The sequence below is a fragment of the Ascaphus truei genome, chromosome 5 (assembly GCF_040206685.1).
Source record: "Ascaphus truei isolate aAscTru1 chromosome 5, aAscTru1.hap1, whole genome shotgun sequence".
NCBI lineage: Eukaryota > Metazoa > Chordata > Amphibia > Anura > Ascaphidae > Ascaphus > Ascaphus truei.
Genome location: NC_134487.1, coordinates 14,816,090 through 14,841,545, shown reverse-complemented (window position 1 = coordinate 14,841,545; position 25,456 = coordinate 14,816,090). Strand labels below are relative to the sequence as shown.

The following is a 25,456-nucleotide window of genomic DNA, read 5'->3' as shown; positions in this document are numbered from 1 at the left end:
GGACCCCCACTCACAGACAGCACTCACAACCCACGCGCCACCCGCCGCCTCACACCCTAGCAGGACCCCCACTCGCAGACAGCACTCACAACCCACGCGCCACCTGCCGCCTCACACCCTAGCAGGACACACGCCTCACATTTTTACATCACTTATGGCACCAAAATATACATTGTACTGTGGTGTGGTTACAATAAACCATTTTTATACAACATCGTATTACATTTTCTTCCATCTTTCTTTTCAATATTATTATCCAACCTTTACAACAAACAGTCACCTATTGTTCCACAATTTATAAATAATACTACCTATTACGCATTTACATTCCGGGCAACGCCGGGTCTCTCAGCTAGTTATCAATATATGGGATTTATAGGTGCAAACTAAGCTTTGGTCCTAGGTGGTCTACCTATACCACGGCTGTATCTGCCTTGTATCTCCTAGATCAGCGGTGCGCAAAGTGGGGGGCGCGACCCCCAGGGGGGGCGGGAGATTGTGCTGGGGGGGCGCGGGCAGTTGCAGAGGCCCCGCGCTCTTCCCCCAGGCATTTAAATTAAATGCCGGGGGATCGCGTGAGGCCCCTGCAACTGTTTACTTACCGGGATTCAGCCGTCTGTGTTGCGTCGCCATGGCAACGCGGCGTCAATAGACGCCGCGGCACCATGTGACTTGACGCTGCGTGGGCGTGTGACGTCATCTGACGCGAATGAAGGTAGGCAGGGGGGCGCGAGAGCCGGGGGCAGAGTGACAGGGGGGCGCAGCACAAAAAGTTTGCGCTCCCCTGTCCTAGATTATTAGCTTTATTTGCTTTTCAGTGGCTTATACCTAGAGTAGATGGAAGACAGTCGTCATATTTAATTTAATCCATTTTTAATCTTGGTTACACCTACATTATCGGTAATATATGTTTTATGTAATGTCAATAAAGGTTATATTTTAATGTATGTGGTGTGCATCTAAGTGCACTGCCTTGTGTGCTCGTCACCTTCCTGAAAGAAAAGGGGCATATTTATAGTCTGGGCTTGTAAATAAAAAAAATAGTGGTGCTGTGGGGATGGGAATTGATCACTGAACACAATATAATTATATTAATATACACATCACTGCTTCATATAGCAGCATCTTCATTCTCATGAAGAAGACTGACACAAAGTGCTACATTAAATGCACCATAATGGTACAAATATAAGAGTCGGTTTGCTGCTGATGAAACCCCAATGTTTAAATTTAGCCTATCTTTCCAGCTGTGCCCGTTCCCTCTGTACTAATCAGGCAAGACAAGTGGGAAGCACGGCAGGTGTAGAGGAGGATATGGAGACGATACCCAATCACAGGGAAAGGGTTACGGAGAAATGGGAAGGCTGAGCAGTATTTAAACCCTGTCCTGAGTGTACATTGCTCTGTGTTTCTCGCAACATGAAGGGGTTGCTGGTCTTATTTGTTGTGGTGGCGGCTGCCTCCAGCTTGGAGAATTTCGTAGGGTAAGTAGAACTGAGTCTGGTATTTCACTTATTACCACTTGTACTTTTGCCCTTTGTCTTTATGGCAGCGGTATGTGCATCAGAGCGAAGGGGTGGGGAGAAGGGGTGGGAAATAGTAGGTAGGAGGGGTGGGAAGGAGTAGGTAGAAGGGTAGAAAGAAGAGGTAGGAAGAAGGGGTGGGAAGTGGTAGGAAGAAGGGGTGGGAAGTGGTAGGAAGAAGAGGTGGGAAGGAGTGGGTAGGAAGGCGTGGGAAGTGGTAGGAAGAAGAGGTGGGAAGGAGTGGGTAGGAAGGGGAGGGAAGTGGTAGGAAGAAGAGGTGGGAAGGAGTGGGTAGGAAGGGGTGGGAAATGGTAGGAAGGGGTGGGAAGTGGTAGGAAGAAGAGGTGGGAAGGAGTGGGTAGGAAGGGATGGGAAGTGGTAGGAAGAAGAGGTGGGAAGGAGTGGGTAGGAAGGGGTGGGAAGTGGTAGGAAGAAGAGGTGGGAAGGAGTGGGTAGGAAGGGGTGGGAAGTGGTAGGAAGAAGAGGTGGGAAGGTTTGGATAGGAACGGGTGGGAAGTGGTAGGAAGAAGAGGTGGGAAGGAGTGGGTAGGAAGGGGTGGGAAGTGATAGGAAAAAGAGGTGGGAAGGAGTGGATAGGAAGGGGTAGGAAGATGAGGTGGGAAGGAATGGGTAGGAAGGGGTGGGAAGAGGTAGGAAGAAGAGGTGGGAAGGAGTGGGTAGGAAGGGATGGGAAGTGGTAGGAAGAAGAGGTGGGAAGGAGTGGTTAGGAAGGGGTGGGAAGCGGTAGGAAGAAGAGGTGGGAAGGAGTGGATAGGAAGGGGTGGGACGTGGTAGGAAAAGGAGGTGGGAAGGAGTGGGTAGGAAGAGGTGGGAAGTAGTAGGAAGAGTAGGTGGGAAGGAGTGGGTAGGAAGGGGTGGGAAGTGGTAGGAAGAAGAGGTACAAAGAAAATGTGCATATTTATTAAGGGAAAAGTGGTACAATTCTGGGGCACAAAATCTGCCCCATACGGTATGTGTTACACACACATTCCCAGCAAGCTCAAACCCCAACACTCACCACTTCATATATATATTCTGTGTATTTTTTTGGACATATTGCACTAGGATCGGGCGCTTTCTTTTTGTGTTTTTTGTATATATATATAGTGAATAGATGAGAACAAGGCACTCCGTCAGGTAAATCAAGGTGGGTGCAAATCCTGTATGAAATAATAGGCAATACGATACCGGATGAGCGAATATCAGAGGCAGCACTCCACGAGGTAATCAAAAAAGCGTTGTATTTAGTAAGACATCATATCCAACGTTTCGGACCTGCACTAAAACACACCCCTACAAATCATCCTCACACATCCTCTTTCTATCCATGCTTCTCCTCCTTGCTTCTGGGGAAATCTCTCCCAATCCTGGTCCCTGTCTTATTCCTACATGCGCTCGTCCTCGCCTGCCAACTGCAACCTCTACTCCTTCTGGTGTCAACCCCTCCAACCTCATACCCATCCCCTGCCACCCTCCCTCCTCTCTCCCTTTCTCCTGTGCCCTTTGGAATGCTCGCTCCCTCTCTAACAAGTTACTCTCTGTGCATGACTTCTTTCTCGCTCACTCCCTGCTTCTCTTTGCTATAACTGAGACCTGGCTCACTCAGTCTGACTCTGCTCTGGAAGCTGCCCTCTCCTATGGTGGCCTTTCCTTCTCCCACACTCCGCGCACTGATGGCAGGGGTGGAGGCGTGGGGCTCCTGCTCTCCTCTCTCTGTCGTTACCGAACCCTTCCTATTCCTCCCTCTCTTGCTTTTCCCTCCTTTGAGGCTCACACTGTCCAGATTTTCTCTCCTCTCCCTGTTCATGTGGCGGTCATCTATCGCCCACCTACCTCTACTCATCCCCCTTCTGCCTTTCTCTCTCACTTTGAATCCTGGCTCTCTTTCTTCCTCTCCTCAGACTCCCCTGTTCTTCTCCTTGGGGACTTCAATTGCCACATTGATGACCCCTCTCTCCCTTGGGCTTCCCGCTTTCTTTCTCTAACCTCTTCTTTTGGCCTTCAACAGTGGACTGCAGCCAGCACCCACAAGGATGGCCACTACTTAGACCTGGTTTTCACTAAGAACTTCTCTCTCTCCGATTTCTCCATTTCCCCTTTTCCTCTCTCTGACCATCATCTCATCTCATTCTCTCTATCTCGCTTCTCCCCTTGTCCACCTCCATCTACACCCCGGTTCTGCAGAAACCTGCGCTCTATTCACTTACCTGACTTTGAGTCCACATTACGCTCCTCCCTCTCCTCTCTCAGCTCTGCTAAAGACCCCGACAACCTGGTCAGGAACTACAACTCTGTCTTGTCCTCCTCTCTTGATCTACATGCCCCACTTTCTCTCTGTCGCACTCGCCCTTCTAACCCTAGACCCTGGCTAAATTCCCACACACGCATGCTGCGTTCCTCCACTCGTTCCTCTGAACGCCTCTGGAGGAAGTCTCACACTCTCGCAGACTTCCTTCACTACAAATTTATGCTATCCTGTTTCAACTCTGCCCTCTCGCAAGCTAAACAAGCCTACTTTTCTGCACTAATCAACATGCACAAGTCTAACCCACGCCGACTGTTCTCTGTCTTTGATACTCTACTCAAACCACCCTCAGCTGCCTCTCCTTCCTCCATCTCCGCTCAGGACTTTGCTGACTATTTTAAGGAAAAGGTGGAATCCATACGTCAGAACATCCCCTCTGTTTCTTCTTCCCATCCTACACCTCTTCCTAACTCTCCTCCTGCCTTCCTTGACTCTTTTTCCACTGTCTCAGAGGAGGATGTGTCGCTGTTGATCGCCACTTCTCCCTCTACCACTTGCCCTCTTGACCCCATTCCCTCCCATCTCCTAAAACCTCTTGCTCCTACTATAATCCCTACGCTCACACACATTTTTAACTCCTCCCTCTGCTCTGGAACCTTTCCATCCTCCTTCAAACATGCAACAGTCATACCATTACTCAAAAACAGCAAGCTTGACCCTACCTGTCTTTCTAACTATCGACCTGTCTCCCTCCTGCCTTTTGCCTCTAAACTCCTTGAACGTCTTGTATTCTCTCGCTTGCTCCATTTTCTCAACACCTATTCTCTCCTAGACCCTCTACAATCTGGCTTCCGCACTGCTCACTCCACGGAAACAGCCCTCACTAAAATAACTGACGACCTCCATGACAGAGGTCATTACACTCTGCTCATATTACTCGACCTCTCTGCAGCATTTGACACCGTGGACCACCCTCTTCTCCTTCACATTCTCCATACTCTTGGTATTCGGAACAAAGCTCTATCCTGGATCTCATCCTACCTCTCCCATCGTACTTTCAGTGTCTCTTCTGCTAACACCTCCTCCTCCTCTATTGATCTCTCTGTGGGGGTACCCCAGGGCTCTGTCCTGGGACCTCTTCTCTTTTCTCTGTACACACTCTCTCTAGGTGACCTAATAACATCTTTTGGGTTTAAATATCACCTTTATGCTGACGACACACAAATATACTTTTCAACACCTGACCTTACACCTGCTATACAGACCAAAGTTTCTGAATGTCTCTCTGCTATATCATCCTGGATGGCCCTCCGTCGCCTTAAACTCAACATGGCTAAAACAGAGCTCCTCATACTTCCTCCCAAACCTGGCCCTACTACCTCCTTCCACATTACTGTTGGAACTACGATCATCCACCCAGTAGCCCAAGCACGCTGCCTAGGGGTCACACTCGACTCCTCTCTCACATTCGCCCCACACATTCAAAACATTTCTAAAACTTGCTTTTTCCTCCGCAATATCACAAAGATACGCCCTTTCCTCTGTTGCTCGACTGCTAAAACTCTGACTCAGGCCCTCATTCTCTCCCGTCTTGATTACTGTAACCTCCTGCTGTCCGGCCTTCCTGCCTCTCACCTGTCTCCCCTACAATCTATCCTAAATGCTGCTGCCAGAATCACTCTACTCTTTCCTAGATCTGTCTCAGCATCTCCCCTCCTTAAATCCCTCTCCTGGCTTCCAATCAAATCCCGCATCTCACACTCCATTCTTCTCCTCACTTTTAAAGCTTTACACACTTCTGCCCCTCCTTACATCTCAGCCCTAATTTCTCGCTATGCACCATCCCGACTCTTGCGTTCTGCTCAAGGATGTCTTCTTTCTACCCCCTTTTAATCTAAAGCCCTCTCCCGCCTTAAACCTTTTTCACTGACTGCCCCACACCTCTGGAATGCCCTTCCCCTCAGTACCCGACTAGCACCCTCTCTATCCACCTTTAAGACCCACCTTAAGACACACTTGCTTAAAGAAGCATATGAATAGCACTGTGAACATTCTGAACACATGATACATAAAGCTTGGCCCCCTGCAGACGCACTTACCAGAACTCCCTCCTACTGTCTCTGTACGTTCTCCCTACCTACCAATTAGATTGTAAGCTCCTCGGGGCAGGGACTCCTCTTCCTTAATGTTATGTTTGTCTAAAGCACTTATTCCCATGATCTGTTATTTATATTATCTGTTATTTATTCGATTACCACATGTATTACTACTGTGAAGCGCTATGTACATTAATGGCGCTATATGATCACTAGAGTCTAGGCGCAAAGTTCACCTTTCCTGTCTCACCCTCAAATACTTTCTGGGCAAGCTACCCAGCTACCTGAACAAGCTCCTCACCCCTACCACATGCAGCACTTATCACCTGAGATCAGACTCCAAAAGACTGTTCATGGTCCCAAGGCTCAACAAAGTATCCGGCCGTTCCTCCTTCTCTTACCGTGCACCCCAAAACTGGAACAACCTACCAGAGACTCTCACATCCACCACCAGTCTAAGTTCTTTCAAATCTAAGGCTCTCACACATTTTAATCTGGTCTGTAACTGTTTCATTCGCCTATAATATATATTTTCTTTAACTGTGCACGCAATGTCTTGTATATAATGTATACCCTGTTCATTTAAGTAACTGTATTTGTAACCATGTATTATTTGTCTTAACTCTGTGCCCAGGACATACTTGAAAATGAGAGGTAACTCTCAATGTCTTACTTCCTGGTAAAATATTTTATAAATAAATAAATATACGTCTTTGTTTGTAGGCACAGCGCTCTGTATGGCTCTGTTTGTATTACAGTATATGCAAGCAACATCTCCCACTGATAACAATGTGCACCTTTGCGTATAGTGTACGAAGGTGATCCACAGCGGGGGTGACCAATGTCAGTCCTCAATGGCCACCAACATTTCAGGTTTTATGGATATCCCTGCTTCAGCACCAGTGGCTCAGTCTTTGACTGAGCCACTGATTGAGCCACCGGTGCTGAAGCAAGGAACGATTGAGCCACCTGTGAAGCAGGGATATCTTGAATACCTGACCTGTTGGTGTTCCTGGAGGGCTGGACTTGGCCACCCCTGGTAGAAAATGCACCACAGCATGAAACGTTCCAGTGCAATTTAATGGACAAGTACAAGGGTCCCATCTGCACCCCTTCCCCCAAACACATGCTTAAAGGGGACTCCATGCACGTTTGTTTAACACTGGCCATGTATAAGTAATGTATCTCTATGTGTACACAGACACCAGGTCCTGCGAATTCTCACAGCTGATGAGGCCCAAGTGGAGCTGGTGAAGGAGCTGGAAAATTTGGAACATCTGCAGGTAAAAAGCAAATAGCAGACCAAGTCAACGTTCAAGGATAACCGCTCTACTTTTCTTGGCACTGACCTTTTTAACCCCGATGACATGCTCTGCAAAATATCTATTTTTTCCCCTTGCCATAGTGGAGTTTTTTTGTTTAGAGATAAAGATGCCAGAAGCAAAGAATAATTCATTTGTATCTAAACCACAAGAAATAATTCAGTTTTAGATAAAGAAATAAGGTACTGAACAAGAGACACTTCTGTCCCTTTACGGTTGGCATACACACCTTGTACGTACTTGGTGTACAATAGCCAGTTCAGCTCCCGAACAGGCTAACGTTCTGTGCCGGCCGCTGGTGCCGTTGTCTCAGGAGGTGAGCAGTTCAAGCCTCATCTGGAACATTCTAGTGTAAAACACATAAAAAGGAAACACATTGAAATAACCGGGAGTCAAGTATTAATGTTTCCCCAGTGCCAATAAAATGAATCACAAACGTTCTAAAAACAGAAAATCACATGGAAAGAAATGATTGTATTCATCAATACATTTGGCGCAATGTTTGGACATGTACTGCACCTTAGCTTGAGATATTTGGGGCAATTATTGCAGTGCTAACACTGCTATTTAAAAGTGTTGTGGCATTTTTTCTGGATACAGTTTTCCCACCAAATGAAAACCTCTATTCAATATGCGAGGTGCAGTAACAGACAGTTAGCCAATTGTATTGTATTGTATGTCTTTATTTATATAGCGCCATATATGTACATAGCGCTTCACAGTAGTAATACACGTGGTAATCAAATAAATAACAGATAATATAAATAACAGATCATGGGAATAAGTGCTTCAGACATAAAAGTAACATTAAGGAAGAGGAGTCCCTGCTCCGAGGAGCTTACAATCTAATTAGACCCACATCAACCCCCATTGCTCGCAAATAATCTCTGGCTAAAATAGACAGTAGCATCTACACACCAATTAATAGATATACGCTGACCACCCAGGCATACTGTAGAGTGTGATGTACACTGTTTCTGTCATTCTCCCCTATCTACTTTCTCAGCTAATCTGCTCTTTGATGTTGTTTTAGCTTGACTTTTGGCAGTCCCCCCGAGCTGTCGGAAAACCTATTGACATCCGCGTCCCATTCAATAGTCTTCAGTCTGTTAAAATCTACCTGGAGTCCAATGACATCCAGTACAACGTCATGATTGAAGACTTGGAGGTGAGTGACAAATGTGACCTTTTTATGTACGATGACGAAGGAAGAGAGAGTTCAATTGTCATATATATTCACACATAGACATACAGTACACAGTCGGTGTGCACGGTGCTTATACAGAAATAATATACAGGACATAGTACAGGGAGAAAAATACAAATACATGCATTATATATCAACACAGACATATTGGGGGAAATTAGTCTTTGCCCCAAGAGCTTACAATCTAACTGATGTGTTAAAAGGGTAAGTGTGTGCACAATAGAGAATAGATCATGTGGTCATGTTACAGTGCTATGGAATTGCTTCCTTGTATAGGAGACTTTCCAGGCGGGTTTTGAAGTTGGGGAGAGAGGGAGCTTGATGAATTGTGAATGGAATGAGACAACGTATCTCTTTCCCAGCAATGGTGATTATTTACTAGAGTCTCCAGCCAGCAAAACCGGTGCATTCAATGTGTTAAAAGAACAACTTACTCTGGTGACTTTCAGTGGGATTCCACTGGAGACGGGTTTGCTCTAGTTTTGCATCAGATAGACTTGAGAAAATAGACCATAATGTCTCTTTATAAAATCCTCATCATAGCTCCACATCCTCTTTTTGCATTCTTCTCTCTATCACCCATAACAGTCTCTCCTTTTCTCTTTCTCTGTCCATGTATGGCTGACTTTTCCTGTCCATGTATGTCCTGCTTTTCCTGACCATGTATGTCCTGCTTTTCCTGTCCATGTATGTCCTGCTTTTTCTGACCATGTATGTCCTGCTTTTCCTGTCCATGTATGTCCTGCTTTTCCTGACCATGTATGTCCTGCTTTTCCTGTCCATGTATGTCCTGCTTTTCCTGACCATGTATGTCCTGCTTTTCCTGACCATGTATGTCCTGCTTTTCTATGCCATGTATGTCCTGCTTTTCCTGCCCCCAGTCTCTAGATGTATCTATGGACCTCAAACTCTTTATGGAAAGTCTTTCTTTCTTTGTTCCCTTCACTTTGAAGTCTACACTGCCCCATTTTTAAACCACATCCTGCCTTGTATACTAACTTTCTATACAAATTGTACACCTTTTGGCCAGATTTACTAGACTCACACTATGGAAGGGGTATGGAATTCATGGACAAAGCTCCTCAATCCGTAGAGAATTTCCCTGGTGTATAACTAGTTTTTTAAGCCAGGTACTGTTTGTTGCATTTTGGTTCTCACCGATGGGCCCCGGTGCAGGAAAAAAAAGCCCCCTCCCTCTCTTCTCTTTCACCCTCCTCCAATCCCCCTTAGTCGATACCTGTAACACAGGGCCTTACGCGGTGGCAGCGGATCGGGCCAGACTTCTGGTGGGGCCTAACTTCTGTGTTAGGATTGCCTGGGTGGGCTCCTCCACTTACGCTGTAGCCAGGTGAGGCCCTGCTGCACAGGTAGGGCCCGGGGAAGGGAAAAGAGAGAGGGGCCCTTTAGAAGTGTCAGAACGCTGTTCCGGTGCGTGGGTGGTGGATTGGGCAGATGGGCCCCTAACAGTTGGCCCTGGTGCAGCTGAATTGGCTGGATCTTTGGTTGTTCCGACACTGGTTCCCAGAGTCGGACGTTCTTCTAGATCATCTCAGTAGTATGAATGTTTTTATCTGAAGAAATTATTCCACTTCAAACTGTAAAGTTACCAGACATGGAACACATGAACAGTTATTTCCTAGGATCCTTATGTGGCCATCACAGGATTAATCCCCAAATCTAGTGTAGAGTACAGAAGGAGGTAACCCTGGTTGTAGTGAGAAATCACGAGGAGGGGAGCCTGCCTGAAGCAGCTCAGGGTCTCCCACCCAGGATATACTTACAAAATTAGAAGTAACACTGAATATATTTTCTTCTCAGCTAAATATTTTATAACTAAATAAAATGAGTAGAGGGTCGAACAGTCATCCAGGCCTCATGGGAGAACCAAAATTACCAAACTAGTTAGTGCAAAGGGTATATGAAAGGTCAAGCCCCTGCTCCCTCGCTGTAAAGGACGTCCACTGACCCCCACCTTAGTGTAAGCCTTCGCCCATTATCTCCAACACCCCAAGTCCGTGCCCCTGTCAGGGAGGAATGCAGGAGCCACTCTGCCAGGAGAAGTCATTGTTGTTGTTACTCAATAAAAGATTATTTATATAAGTCACTGGCTTCTTCCAGAAGTCCTTCCTTGCTCCACCCTCCCAGAACCAGCTTGTTGGTAGTCCTTGGTGGCTCCAGTATCAGGAGCCCAGTGGCTGGTAACCATGTCCAGTGCTCCTATCCTATCGAGCAATACTTGCTTTAGATATCACTTACAGTACCTTCTCCCATCTAGAAAAGTATGTCTCGCTAAAAACAGCCATACAATTTAGACATGATGTGTGTTTCTCAAGAGTTGGCAGAGTTATTATTCTTTGCAGTCCAGGTCAGAAAATGGAAACCGTTGCATGGGGATGAGGGGTTGTAGGATTTGAAGCTCCCATGAACGCTGAATCTGACCCGATCTGATATAAAATCTCACTGCTGGTGTCTGTGCTGAGCACTATGGCTGCTGCTTGCCATAAGTTACTAATAGTCCTTTCTGTCTCATTTAGAGTCTGCTGGACGAGGAGAAGAGGGATATAAAGATTGGCCGTTCCATGGAGAACGCACGCTCAACCAACACTTTTAATTATGCTACTTACCATACACTGGATGAGGTAACTTCAGCATTATAACCTGTGTTTACTAAGGAGTGCTATTCCCTTACTGTATACACCTTTCTGGACATAAGTAAATATGGTCTTTTATCTGGGACCGCACAGTGCCTTGAGAATGGAATAAGACAAATTGGTATTTGCCCCCGTTAAAGTCATGTAATATTTGACTACCCCACCAGATACCCTCTCCAAAGCAAACTTTGACCCTTTCATTGCCAAGTCAGCATGCACCATATTGAACATATTGCATTATAGAACCCATGGTCAGTGTTGGGGTTCGAGAGATGGAGCAGCACCAATCCTCACAATAGAAACATAGGGTCTACAAATATTCTCAGAGACGACCAAGAATGACGAGAAAAGGGGGAGTTATCACAGGGAAACTAAAATGGATACTTTAGAACATTTCTGATAGCACCACCCTTGTATTGCTATGTCTGGCCTTCTAACCATTGGGTTTTTAATATATCTGTTTCACAGATTAACAACTTTATTGACACATTGGTTGCTGAAAACCCAGGTCTGGTGAGCAAAATCCAGATTGGCAAAAGTACCGAAGGTCGTCCACTCAATATCCTGAAGGTAACATGATGCATTTTGAGATGTACAAATGTAAAACTCGACACTGCTAACATACCAATGACACTGTAAAGGTAATTTATCAAAGTCTCCCTGAGGCAAAGATGGGCAATAGGTCTAACAATGGAAGAAATCCTCGATTGATAAATGTAGTCCTGTTTCTTGCCCCGTTCTTGCAGCATAGAAATACCCAACTGGGTTCTTCTTCAGTCATCATTATACTTGGCAATGTCAACATTTCTTATTATGATTGTTATTTGAAGTAGAGAGACAACAAAGTCAGTGTTACCTCGTGTGTACGTGATGTTGTTGTGTCACCGTACACTGGTTTTGTTTTTACAATGAGGATGAAGCAGGTTTCCAGCTCTCGGGCAGCTTGGACACACTTGTGCTCTGCAAGTGAATTCTTACTTTCCCCCTTTCAGTTCAGCACCGGAGCCAACCGCCCAGCTTTCTGGATAGACACCGGCATTCATTCTCGTGAGTGGGTCACACAGGCCAGTGGTCTCTGGTTCGCCAAAAAGGTACGGTATCGCGACACCTACGTATTTTGTTGAGACTTTGTTGGTAATTAATTATGCACCGAAGGGGCCGTTCGTGCTGTTATTTGCTCAAAATCCCCATGGACTTCACTTGGGATTTTCTGACAAACAGCCTCTCCAAACCACTTTCGGCGTACATAGGCTAAGGCCCTTTGACTTGCTTTGTCATATGGATGATAAAAGGGCAACATTAGGATTTATTACAACCCCCCACACCATACTGCCAGAAACACTAGATTCAATCAGTCTCTCAGGCCAGTGGAGATTGGTTTGCCAAAAAAAAGGTGTAGGAGATTCTTTATTAAACACTCTGGCTGTAAAACAACATCTTGATAAATCAAGTGCGGTTATTTGCCACAGGTGTTCATCTCGGAGACTTTAATAAGCAACTACCATAGTATTGTAACCCTTAATAAGATAATAGGATAAAATAAAAAGTGTGTGTGTGTGTGTTTTGCATGGTCACAGCTTTGAGCACAGCCAGAACCTTAATGGATCTCCTCAGTGTGGGGTTGGATATACTGGCTATGCAAAAATGAAGCAAGAATAGGTTTTACCATACTTAGTTCAGTTATGGTGGGTGAGGGATATTCTCCCAAAATCGGGTCTCAGCTGTCCCAAGGATGTGTATATATAATATAGTATAAGTCTTTGAACAAGGTATATAAGAGCAGTGATAAGTGCTATGGGAGACTCAAATTAGCAATGTATGCAGTGGTATATGAGTACTGGTGACGCTGTGTGGCTGGCTCAGATCTCCATATATACCATAAAGGTCCCAAACAAGCCCCAGCAAAACCAAAATGTACATACCATATCAGTCCATGATATTGAGATCTCCCTCTTACAGCACAGCTCTGTCCTTGTTGAGTGGGTGCATCACGTCCAGCGTAGTAGAAGGAAGGATGGTCCCAGGGGCCTTGGCAGAGCACTACCGAAGAGAAGGAGGGGGCTGCAACCAGTGGTGAATAAAAACGTTTTATTGGGTGGTCAAACAAAAGTACATGGTCACTTTGACGCGTTTCGGGACCTGCGTCCCTTTATCAAAAAGTTTTTTTGATAAAGGGACGCAGGTCCCGAAACGCGTCAAAGTGACCATGTACTTTTGTTTGACCACCCAATAAAGCGTTTTTATTCACCACTGGTTGCAGCCCCCCCCCCCCTTCTCTTCGGTAGTGCTTCGCCAAGGCCCCCCCTGGGACCATCCTTCCTTAGTTCAGTTATGGTGGGTACAAAAAAGTGACAAAATCCCTCCACAACAACGCATATAGCTAATGGAAATATTACTGTATGCTCATTTGCATGTCTTAGACAGGTCTGCAACCACCTCTTACATCATTATCACCCAGCACACAGCACTTCCACTGCAGCAAGGGATTCTGGGAAATGACATGCAAATGAGCACTGGGGATATAGTCCAACGCAGCTCTGTTCAGCCACAAATCCCCATTAAAATCAATGCGTATTTTCATACAAATAAAGCCCAAATGTCCGCATTGCACTATAGAGATATATCCCCTATATAATGAATGGGGTATTCTGAAAGGTGATCTTTAAACGTTTTGTTTTAGGATATCTAACAGTCATATTGTCTCCCCTCCACATCCAGATTGTGGATGATTATGGCCGTGACCCTTCTTTGACTTCCACCCTCAATCAGTTGGACATCTTCCTGGAGATTGTGACCAACCCTGATGGCTATGTTTTCACTCACACCTCGGTAAAATCATCATCATAGTGCTACATTTCTACAACTGTTATACTGTATAGCGCCAATTATACATTTAGAGTCAGGGATAATATCGGGGGCCTCTTGTCGAAAACCAAACTCCTTGTTACTCCTTGTCAGACACTGAAGATCAGAAGATTATCCAGTGTGCTCACGCAGCGTGAGGAAATATAAAGGGGCTGCCTTGGACCCGCTCTGCTCAAGCTCCTGAGCTCACGCAAAGTGATGGGTTGCAAAAAAAAGAGCGCTGAAATTAGACAATGCCTGATGTATTTGTTCCTGATTCTGTTTATGGTTAAGCGACCCCTATGCTCAGGGGTAACAGTGTGACAGAATTAGAACAGAGGTACTTATAAAAAAAAATTAAGAAACTTTTTATTAGAAAAATTCTTTACCCTTCTGTTTTTAGAGTCTACATGTTGTAGAAACCTTTTAAAATTATGTTCCAGATATTTGTTCGAATATATATATATTTTTAAATGCTGGAAATTATGCACATTGGTACAACTATTTAAACCACTTTTACCCTTGATCAAGAATATAGAAATGAACTATTCTGCTTTGCTATTATAGCATATTACTAATGTGCGTTACCTTTACGCTTCCCATAAATGTCATGGATAGAAAGGTGACGTTCTGTATGATACAGAAGGTTTCATGGTTGAAACTTTCCTCTGAATGTTTTGGCGTTAATGTGTACTCCCAATCTAATGTACAAGGATAAAGACATTAACCTGTAGGCATTCAGCTGAGTGAACCCAAGGTGTGTTAAGGCTAACTATTGAGTAACATAAGGCCTTAATGAGAATATATGACAGGGGCAAGTTATTACATAACAGAGACTAAAGTGGTTTCAGATTGTTCAGATACTTTGTTAAATGCTGTAAAATGTGCGATAAAGAGTAAATAGCCAGGGTTTTTACTGTCCATAAAAGAAAGGTACCTAAATAATACTGTGAAGCGCTATGTATATTAATGGCGCTATATAAATAAAGACATACATACAAACATACATAACATACATACATACATACATACAAACATACATAACATACATACATACATACATACATACATACATACATACATACATACAAACATACATAACATACATACATACATAACATACATACATACATACATACATAACATACATACATACATACAAACATACAAACATACATACAAACATACAAACATACAAACATACATAACATACATACATACAAACATACATACATAACATACATACATACATACAAACATACATACATAACATACATACATACATACATAACATACATACATACATACAAACATACATAACATACATACATACATACATACATAACATACATACATACATACAAACATACAAACATACATAACATACATACATACATAACATAGGATTCACCACACGAGACCTTTAAATTAACAGCTGATGATAAATCTTACAGAATCGTATGTGGCGTAAAACAAGGTCTGCCAACTCCGGCTCTACCTGCATTGGAACAGACCCCAACAGAAACTGGGATGCCGGTTTCGGAGGTAATGCTTCCCCTCCCCCCCCTCTCCCCTCACACCCCCCAATAATGATATTTTATGTATTTGATTGATATTAAAATGGCCAAAATCTGAAACTATTTGGAGAAAAACGTTATTTTCAGGTTTTGCTACCCTTTGGTGGATCAACATAGAAATTCTTGGTGGATGTTATAGTACAGCACATAATAGGGATGTCTACATCAAAGAAACAAAAACAATGTTTCTTGGTGCAAAGCTTCCAGGTTAGGATCATTCTGAATATCGCCTGCACTAAATCTCTGGTCTCCATTAGAAAAGCTGAGTGAGTCGGCCATAACCTTTCTTCTGACACTGGAAAGTATCTTATGGAAAATCACGGCTTGGTGAACATGACCCTGAATGTTTCAGAGGTGATAGTGTTGGGCCTTTCTCCTTTAGTGTTTGGGGTTACTATAGACATAGGGAGTTTGTAATCCCAAATTTCTTAAGAACCCTTGATCATTTATCAAAGTTGTTGAGGTTGACGTTGGAAATATGCAATGGTACTCAGCACCAGAGATGGGCAAATCAGTCGCTTTTTCGGTTGTAAATTTGCTTAGGTGGTAGAATGTAGAAGACATGGGGTGAAGGATTGACGACAGAGAGTTGTGGTACTAAGTACACACAGAAGAGGGGACTGTGACCAGTGCAGTAACTCAGGAATCTACACAGGGACCGGTGCTCTTTCATATCTTTGATAGTGAGATTACAAATGGTTCAGAAAGGAACGTACGTCTTTTTTGCAGATGTCACAAAGATCTGCCACAGGGTTGACACTCCAGAGAGTTTAACAAAAGGATGAATGATTTAGTTAACTGGGAGGAATGGTAAAGAGTGTGACAACTACAATTTAATGCCAAAAGTGCATTGTGGCTTCTATGTTTACTGTTCTATAGTTGAGGTCACTATCCCAGAAGCGCTCCAGTTGACACAATTAATAACGTGGGACTGGGTTTTAAGCTCGCTAAGATTGTGTATTTATCATTTTAAATTCGACAAATGTTCAAGAGGGTGGAACTATAATGTAAAACCGAAAGTGCAAAATAATGATTAAAAAAATTCCATGGGCATAGTACAAGATTAATGGCGCTATAATGTCAGCTTCCATGGCGTAAAGGCACCTGGGAGTCATTTTTCAGCTGGCTTATAAGTAGGCGAGCAATGAAACAAAGCTACAGTATGTGGAAAGCCAATAGGATGTTAGGTTGTATAGGGAGAGGTATTAGCAGTTGTATAGGGAGAGACATTAGCAGTTGTATAGGGAGAGGTATTAGCAGTTGTATAGGGAGAGACATTAGCAGTTGTATAGGGAGAGGTATTAGCAGTTGCAAGGGGCCAATGTCAGTGCATATGAGATGTATAGTGTCAGCCAGCGGAGCGACCCATATGCTTCGTTAAAGGGGGTGAGTTTTAACAAAGGTCCAAAGGGTAAAGAGAGAGTGCCAGTCGGATATTGCGGGGAAGGACATTCCAGAGGTGTGGGGCAGTGGAATGAATTGTATTTTATGTTCTTTAGGTGGTGGCTCCAGCTCAAACCCTTGCTCTGAAACCTACAGAGGACGTGCTGCCCATTCTGAGCCAGAGGTGAAAGCCATTGTGGACTTTGTGAAAAGCCATGGCCAAATCAAAGGCTTTATCTCCATTCACAGCTACTCCCAAATGCTGCTCTACCCATACGGATACACAAGTACCCGTGCTGCAGATCACTTGGAACTGGTAAGGCGCTGATAAAGTTATCAAAAGACTTTCTGCGGTTTGTCCAACCGGAAGCATGTACTTGTTTTCTACAACCTTACCTTGTGAATGAGGTTACAGTTTTGTCATCTCTTCTCCCTAGGACAACCTGGCCAGGAGTGCTGTTAACGCTCTGGCCTCAATGTATGGTACCAGTTATGAATATGGCAATATCATCACCACCATCTGTAAGTTACCCGCAATATACAAAGTGCTGTACGTAGATTTTCTTAGTCCCTGCTCCAAAGGTCTTACGTACTGTATAGGGCTTAAGGAGTGCAGTAGTTCACTGGCTTTAAGGCGGGTGTTCCTGGTTTGCATTCCAGTGTCAGTTCCTTATGATGTTCCTTGAGGAGCCAAAATTCGATTGTAAGCACTTCGGGGCAGGGACTTATTGTGCCTGAAAAATGCTATGCATACAGTTAGTGTTATCTAAGAAATGTGTATACTGTATATGTATCTAAACACTATAGTGTGCCAATAGGGAGATAACATGACTAAAGTCACAAGACTATGGCGGTGGGATCCACGGCAAGTTCTCCAGCTGCAAAGACTATGCTTGTTCATCAATTTTGTTTTATTTGATGCAGATCGTTAATCACCACCTCAGACCTTGCAGGGTTTTGCCACCAAGATGGCAAACAGATATTTTAATAGGGAGCACATTTTGATATTTACTTTCATGACTGCAAAAAATGGTTAAAAACCCTGCATCAAATGTATTTATTTACTTTTAAGAGAAATTCTGTGAAATAGCCACCTAAAAGATTCAGGGTAAAAATGGGCTACTATTTTTAATGACAAAATTACCTTACACTGGGACAAACCTGCTGCAAAACAGCGCACAAAATATATCGACAAGGATTATCCCATCAGTTTCTATGGAAATGTTTTGCTTGGACAAATCTAGTGAGCTATCTAACGGCAGAGCTGCAGCCAAGAGACATTGATAACTAGATCCAATAGACTTCTATAGGGGAGATTCCCAAATCTCCAGTATGGGTTCACACAGGGGTGCTCAACTCCAATCCTCAACCCCCATCTCTCCCCCCCAACAGGTCAGGTTTTCAGGATATCCCAGCTTCAGCACAGGTGGTCAAAGGCTGAGCCTCTGAATGAGTCATCTGTGCTGAAGCAGGGATATCCTGAAAACCTGACCAGTTGGGTGGACTTAAGGAGTGGAGCTGAGCACCCCTGGGTTAACGCACTACAATCCCATGTTAACTGCCATTAGCTTGAATTCTAATTAACCTGCAATGAAGGTCAGTCAATTTCCCTTAAGTGCTTTTGGTTTGGGGGAAGATATACTAAGAGAGAGGAACATGGCCTGTTCTCACTGGATGCAGAGGGATGTACAGTATAGAGAACGACTGATACCCAACAGAAAAGAGAAGGCATTGAGAGGTGGAAATACTTAACTTTTTATATAACCCTGTTTGTAGTAATTTTAGAAAGCGAGGTACAGTAAATAGGATTGACATGGAGTGCTCCAAACTGGTGTTATAAATGGGAATTTTTTTACTCTATTAATTTTGGTGTTATATTTGCTCCAGTTTTTCAGCCTGCGAAAAGTAACTGTTAGCATTAACTCTCCATTGTGATTCATTTAATGTTTTTTTACATATTTCTATTGATCTATTCTGCATATATTTTCCGTTAGTTATCTTGTTTCACCCCAGGGCCATTCTGTATCTACTCTTGCACACATCTTTGTAATCTTCATTTACATCTTAATTCTAGATCAAGCCAGTGGTGGAACCGTTGACTGGACGTACAACCAGGGCATCAAGTACTCTTACACCTTTGAGCTTCGTGATACTGGCCGCTACGGATTTGCTTTACCAGCCAACCAGATCATTCCAACCGCACAAGAAACCTGGCTAGCACTCACTGTGCTCATGGAGCATACCCGAGACAACGCCTACTAAGCGCTTTACCAGCTGGAGTTAATAAAGCTTCATATCTAAACTAAAGAAGATCATTTGTATTTGTTACTATATTTCCTTTTTATGACTTTAGAAAGATTTTAATGAATGAGACCTTAAAACGTTCAAAGGTCAAAAGTACAACAGCAAGAATTAATCAAATCTTACTCGCCCCCATACAAAATCCCATAAATAAAGTAACATAATAAAAAGGGTAATGAATGAACATGTACTTCCACGAGCAGTGGTGGTGCTATTTTTATATGCTTGGTCCATTATGATAGAATTAAGCAGGTCAACATAGCAAGCCTGTCATAGCTAAGAAATTGTGTTTTATTGGAGAACACATGAAAAATTGGTGCAGACTTTCCATCTTTAACAAGTTCATATTAATAGCATCGGAAAAAACATTTGCAGCATTATTCAATCCACTGGAGGAGATTCTGTGCTACTGTACCCGTCTAGAAGCATGTGATCATGTACTGTTATTGTAGACTTGTCCACTAAAAAAAATGATACAAATGAATTATTACATCAAAAACCATCAAATATAATACAAGGTGGGCGTTATAGTTATTTTACTTTCTGCTAGATCAGGAGTTTCCCATACAGTTGGGAAGAACACATTTTAGTCTGCCTCATGTAAAAACATACAATATAATGGCAGATAAGAGTCGCTTGGCCCAATGACAATGATTATGTACCCTTTTCTCTGCTGCTGCTGCTGCTGCTGCTGCTGCTGCTGCTGCTGCTGCTGCTGCTGCTGCTGCTGGCTCCTACTCCAGAACCAACTGTGGTTGTGTCTTCAATTATTTTGTCCTGTATGTCCTCAAAAATGAGTTGCATTCTATGATCGAACCATGCCCCTATTTTCTAGAATCTATATGACCCTTCTGAGTACGTCCAAATAAAATTTGCCAACTTAATGATTCCCTATTGAGTGACCAAGCTGTGCTTGATAAATGATCTAAAGCTATCTCAGAATATGTCTCAAATAATAATGTTGGTGTAACAGATGCGCGCCACAAATGGGATGGAACCGCGAAGCCGTTATATTTAAACACCAACCTGTATCCATGAAGCCGCGTCAAGATGTGGGACTTGTAGTCGTGAGGTAGCTGAGTCAGGGTTGGAGAATGCAGGATAGTTGAAGGCAAACCGAGCTAGAGGATTGGAGAATGCAGAATTGTCAAAAGTTAGCAGAGGTCAAGGATTGGAGAGAGCAGGGTAGTCGAAAGTAAGCCGAGGTCAAGGATTGGAGAGAGCAGGGTAGTCGAAAGTAAGCCGAGGTCGAGGATTGGAGAGAGCAGGGTAGTCGAAAGTAAGCCGAGGTCAAGGATTGGAGAGAGCAGGGTAGTCGAAAGTAAGCCGAGGTCGGGGATTGGAGAGAGCTGGGTAGTCGAAAGTAAGCCGAGGTCGAGGATTGGAGAGAGCAGGGTAGTCGAAAGTAAGCCGAGGTCGAGGATTGGAGAGAGCAGGGTAGTCGAAAGTAAGCCGAGGTCGGGGATTGGAGAGAGCTGGGTAGTCAAAGGTAAGCAAGGCATGGCAGGGCACGGCGAGGCAGTAGTGCTTTTGACCAGCACACGTCACAAAGGTTCATGTTCAGCCAACTTCCTGGCAGAAGGGCCTAAATAGCAGGGTAATCCAATCAGGCGCAGGGCTGCACAGCAGGCAGAAATCAGTCAGGAGCCAATCCAGCGACTGAAGCTTGACGGGGACAGGGCCTGCGTCTGATCCTCACGCAGCGTTCCCAGTGGTTGGGGAGGCTGGTAGAGACACTGTGGGTGCCCCGCTACTGCCAAAACTGTATGGGTGGTGAGGTGCTCTCTAGGTAGGGTTAATATAGAAACACACAAGAACAGAAAACCTAGTGGCAAGCACTCTAACACCAAGTGTGATTAATGAAATCTGTAAAATACTTTATTGTCCAAAACAAATAAAATAAAGGGCTTTAAAACAGAACAACAATGTAGGTGACCATGATCGTGTGTGAACACTATATGAGTGCTGTCGATCTAATGCTAATTGGAGTATGAGGTATAATAACCTGATACCATTTGGGAGGCTGGTAAGACTGGTTTCAGAGGTGCATCCATTTCAGAAGTATCAGCTTAGGGAGAAAAAAAACCTTAATACTATTGTTAGAGATGTACAGACGAGCCAACGAGTATTCTAAAGCTTGCCTTAAACTAGCCAGGTAACATGCTGGGTACATTTCAGTGACATTTCTGCAGAGGCTAATGGCCCATCGGATTAACACAGCAGGGGTTCCTGGCAGTCCCATTCAGTTTGAATGGGACTGCCAGGGACTCCCCGCTGTTAATCCGATGGGCCATTAGTCTGTCTGCAGACATGTGTGAACTGTTGCAGCATGTACCCAGCATGTACCCAGCATGTACCTGGGTCTTTTTGGAGATTGCCCCGGGTTTGTTTTAGAATAATCGTCGGCGCTACAGTAGCAAGACTTACTGTTTCTGTCACCACGTGAAACCAAGTGCGTTTTTCCAGTATTTATTTGCATGCCAAGGCCCCATGACCACGGCTGCCAGATTGAGTTTTGCGGCTGCCGTAGTACTTTTCCGCAACGATAAGTGACGTTAGTGAGTCTTTAACTTAAATTCAGTGCACAATATTCTGAGGCTATTGCTACAGTAAAGAACATTTTGTACGGTTTCGTGTAATGTAACCCAAACCTAATTCCTATACACTGTTTCAATGCAAAAAACCCCTTCAGATAACAGACACAGTGTAACGCTCGCGCTGCCCACAAACAAGACAAGACCCCGGCATTGAGGTGGGACGGTATAACACCACACAACCGCAGCAGCGGAGGCGTGCCAGGAAGGCGGATAGTCTAGCGTAGCCGGGTCTGGGTTAGAGAGTGTAGAAGATGCGGTATACTTGTCGGGTGCTTGGATTGGAGAGAGCAGGATAGTAGGGGTCTGTAAGCCGTGATCTGGGATAGTAGAGAGTAGTCCGAGTCCATATGCCGTGTTCAAGGGTAAGAGAGATCGCCGTAGTCGAGGGAAAGCCAAAGTCCAAAATCCATAAGGGTCCACAAACAAGCCGAGTTGGTACACAAGAGGTTAACTGCAAACGAAACTTAAGAGCACTGCAAAACAGAAGTGAGCTTCACGAGGCTACATAGAGTTATGCTGAGCAAAGCATGGGAGGAAGCAGGAAGTATTTACAGGCAGGGCAGACCAATGGGGACAGGGAGCGGAGCGGAGGCGCAGCCCCAGCGGAGGCTGGGAGAGGCTGCAGGAGAACAAGGCAGGCATGGGAGAACTTGCCACAAAGCTGAGGATCGTTGCACGTCATCGCGTGTGCACGCCACGCGGGGGAGACGCGCGACACTTGCATGGGGCAGGACCAGGTTCCGTGCGACAGCTAGAAGAGCTGCAGGTGCGCGCGCGCTCTGTAATGAGAGCGGGGGTGCGCGCATGAACAGGAACAAAGGCAGCAGCGGCAGCAGGTAAGGAGGGAACACGTCGCAAAGGACGTGTTCCCCCCGATTCCTTACACACAATCAGTCTTTAGAAATTATGAAATTTTTACTAAAATAAATTAGTGATAAATAGTGTAAAAGTGATTTTTATATGGAAACCACGTGTTCTTATATTTTTTATTATTACATTAAATTACACTATGGGCGTTTTTAGTTTGCTATACTGTATAAAGGCAGAGAGTGCTAAGAATCCCAGGAGGTTAAATAAAAGCTATAGTTCAAACCTAAATCTGGCTACCTACAAGTCCCGGACTCTCTCCAGTAAAGCAGCACTGCAAGAACTGGAAGAATAACTTGCAAAGATTAAATGGGATATTGTTGATCTTATTGAAGTTAGAAAAACAATAATGTCTTCACAGAGCTCAAAAGCGGACACCTATTCTACTACAGAGGCACAAATAATGGAATAATCAGTGGAGAAGGCTTGATAGTTAACAAGAGATGGAGAAACAACACAGTGGAGTACGAAAGCTCATCGGAAAGAGCATCCAGAATCTCATTCCATTGACAAAGAGAAACAGGCTTTAAATAATCCAAGTGTATGCCCCAACACCAAGTCACACAAACAATAAAGTGGAAGACGTCTACAAATAAATCTACCAATTTAACAGATGAAATTGTCACCTCAAGTTTGTTATGGGAGATTTCAATGCAAAGATTGGTGCTCATCAGAAAGACGAAGCATGAGTTGGTAAGTATGGATACGGTAACAGGAATGAACGTGGGGATAGATTGGTAAAGTTCGCAGAATGTGAAACTTCTACATCATTAATTCATTCTTCAAGAAGAATCCAAATAGAAAATGGACATGGAATGGCATATATAATTGCTACGATACGCCCTTTTCTCACTCGTGACGCAACTAAAATCCTTAATCACTCACTTATCATGCTTCACCTTGACTACTGCAACCTTCTCCTAGTTGGCAGTCTCCTCGCCCGCCCAAACTTCAATTCATCCAAAATGCTGCTGCCAGACTCATCTACAGTACCTCACTCACGGCTCTAATTCTGCTCCACTATGCAAATCCCTACACTGGCTTCCCATGTCCTTTAGAAGTACATTTAAAACCCTAGTTCTGTCCTACATAGCTCTCAACAACGCTGCTCCCCCCCCTTACATCTCAGCTCTCATCTCCAAATATATCCAGAGACACCCCATACGTTCTGCCCACGACATCCACCTCTCCTCCTGCCTTATTACCTCCTCTCGCTCCCCACTTCTCCAGTGCTGTTCCCTCTCTCTGTAATTCCCCGAGCTTTAAGAAATGTTAAAGCTTTCTGAAAATAAAGTTGTCCTCCAGCGCGTGGTCTTATTGCTCTTTTCTTCCTTATGTAGAAAAAAGACAACAACAAAAAACACCACACACAAGTGATATAATAGGCGTCGACACTCAGTATCTTAATCTATAGAGAAGTAGAGAACTTGACACTTGCTTGTGTATTTGTTCCCGTAGTGCATACTCCTCTATTTTCCTTCTGCTGTTACCTTAAAAAGTGGAGAGAGGCATAGCATAATACTGTTTATTACAAAAAGGGAAAAGGGAGACCAAAAAGCGCACCAGCACAAACGGAGCAGGAAGAACCCAGGACAAAAAAATGATTAAAAGGGCACTTTAATGTGGCAAAAGACCCATCCAATGCATTTCGAACGTCGCAGCGTCTTGAAAAAGAACGCTGCGACGTTCGAAATGCATTGGATGGGTCTTTTGCCACATTAAAGTGCCCTTTTAATCATTTTTTTGTCCTGGGTTCTTCCTGCTCCGTTTGTGCTGGTGCGCTTTTTGGTCTCCCTTTTCCCTGTATTGCATTGAGTAGCTGCACAGCCTGCCTGCCTGCCCTACCAGGATGTGAGTACTTGTATATTTTTCAGGGGAACCTGCCAATGAGACTGATGGTGAGTGGGTTGCACCACACACCACCTGTCTTCAGGAGGATAGTACCCATTATATGACACAATAGGTACTATATCAATTGTTAGTACCCTGGTACAGTGGTCTGGCTTATTATCATTTTGAGATATACCTGCATTTGAGCGCTTCAGCTATTTTCCATGTTTATTACAAAAATAAGGGAGGTGAGATAAAAATACACTTACAAACGACCAACCACATGGATTGTGGTGGTTTCTATTGCTGCAAGTGTCCTTTAAAAACTTCCTTGCTGGAGCTGCTTTACAGTCACTTTTTCTCAACTCCTGACTTGTCTGTCTGGGTCCACGGGGATGGGAGGCTTCCTCAGATTCGTGCACAGTCTGTTGTGCCTCTCCGTGTGCAGAGCTCCCTGCTGTTTGTCAGTGTTGGTTAGCTGATCCGCAGACTCCACAGGTATGGTGGCTCCAAAAGACCAAAAAGGGGATGTCCACATCAAACTAGTTTCGCCTGATTTGGCTTCATCAGTGAACTTTTTAAGTAAGCCCATCTATCATGCACGTAACATCCACCCCCTCGCACAAACCTATTGGTACCAGCTGTGCGGTTGGACCAAACTCAACGCTATCTAAGAACTTGATTATACTGGGTCCGGCAGTGCACACGCACTCCCTCGTGAGATCACTAGGGCGATGCGCATGCCCGAAACCTGCACTGCAGACGGGAGGCGACAGGGAGGCGTGGCCGTGAGCGGTTCACCATAATTGGCTGAACTGCTCACGTGACGCGGCCGTCGCGCAGGGAGAACAATTTTGGAAATCTGTGCAAAAATAGGGCGCCTGAACGCGGCGGTCTCGCGCACTGAGCGCCTTCATTACTCTCCATGTGTTTGTTCCGGCGTCACGCACACGCCTAACACCCCCTAATATCCACACCCCCAAACCTTAATGAGACCAGCTGTGCAGCTGGAG

General features: G+C 44.4%; 1 protein-coding gene across 1 annotated transcript; it reads left to right on the top strand.

Annotated features, from left to right (window-relative positions):
• The first annotated feature begins 1,378 nt into the window (after window positions 1–1,378).
• Window positions 1,379–19,158, top strand: CPA1 (carboxypeptidase A1). Its single transcript, XM_075599364.1, has 11 exons — window positions 1,379–1,484; window positions 7,066–7,147; window positions 8,220–8,354; window positions 10,928–11,032; window positions 11,513–11,614; window positions 12,037–12,135; window positions 13,763–13,873; window positions 15,343–15,433; window positions 16,965–17,164; window positions 17,286–17,370; window positions 18,923–19,158. The coding sequence occupies exons 1-11, from the start codon at window positions 1,420–1,422 to the stop codon at window positions 19,108–19,110; spliced, it is 1,263 nt and encodes a 420-aa protein (XP_075455479.1). The 5' UTR covers window positions 1,379–1,419; the 3' UTR covers window positions 19,111–19,158.
• The last annotated feature ends 6,298 nt before the right edge of the window (window positions 19,159–25,456 follow it).

What these genes read in the sequence shown, in the direction of transcription:
- CPA1 (XM_075599364.1), top strand. Translation starts at nt 1,420, where the DNA reads ATGAAGGGGTTGCTGGTCTTATTTGTTGTGGTGGCGGCTGCCTCCAGC. An exon ending in CTGCAGATCACTTGGAACTG is followed by an intron (nt 17,165 to 17,285) that starts GTAAGGCGCTGA and finishes TCTTCTCCCTAG; the next exon opens with GACAACCTGGCCAGGAGTGC. An exon ending in CAATATCATCACCACCATCT is followed by an intron (nt 17,371 to 18,922) that starts GTAAGTTACCCG and finishes TCTTAATTCTAG; the next exon opens with ATCAAGCCAGTGGTGGAACC.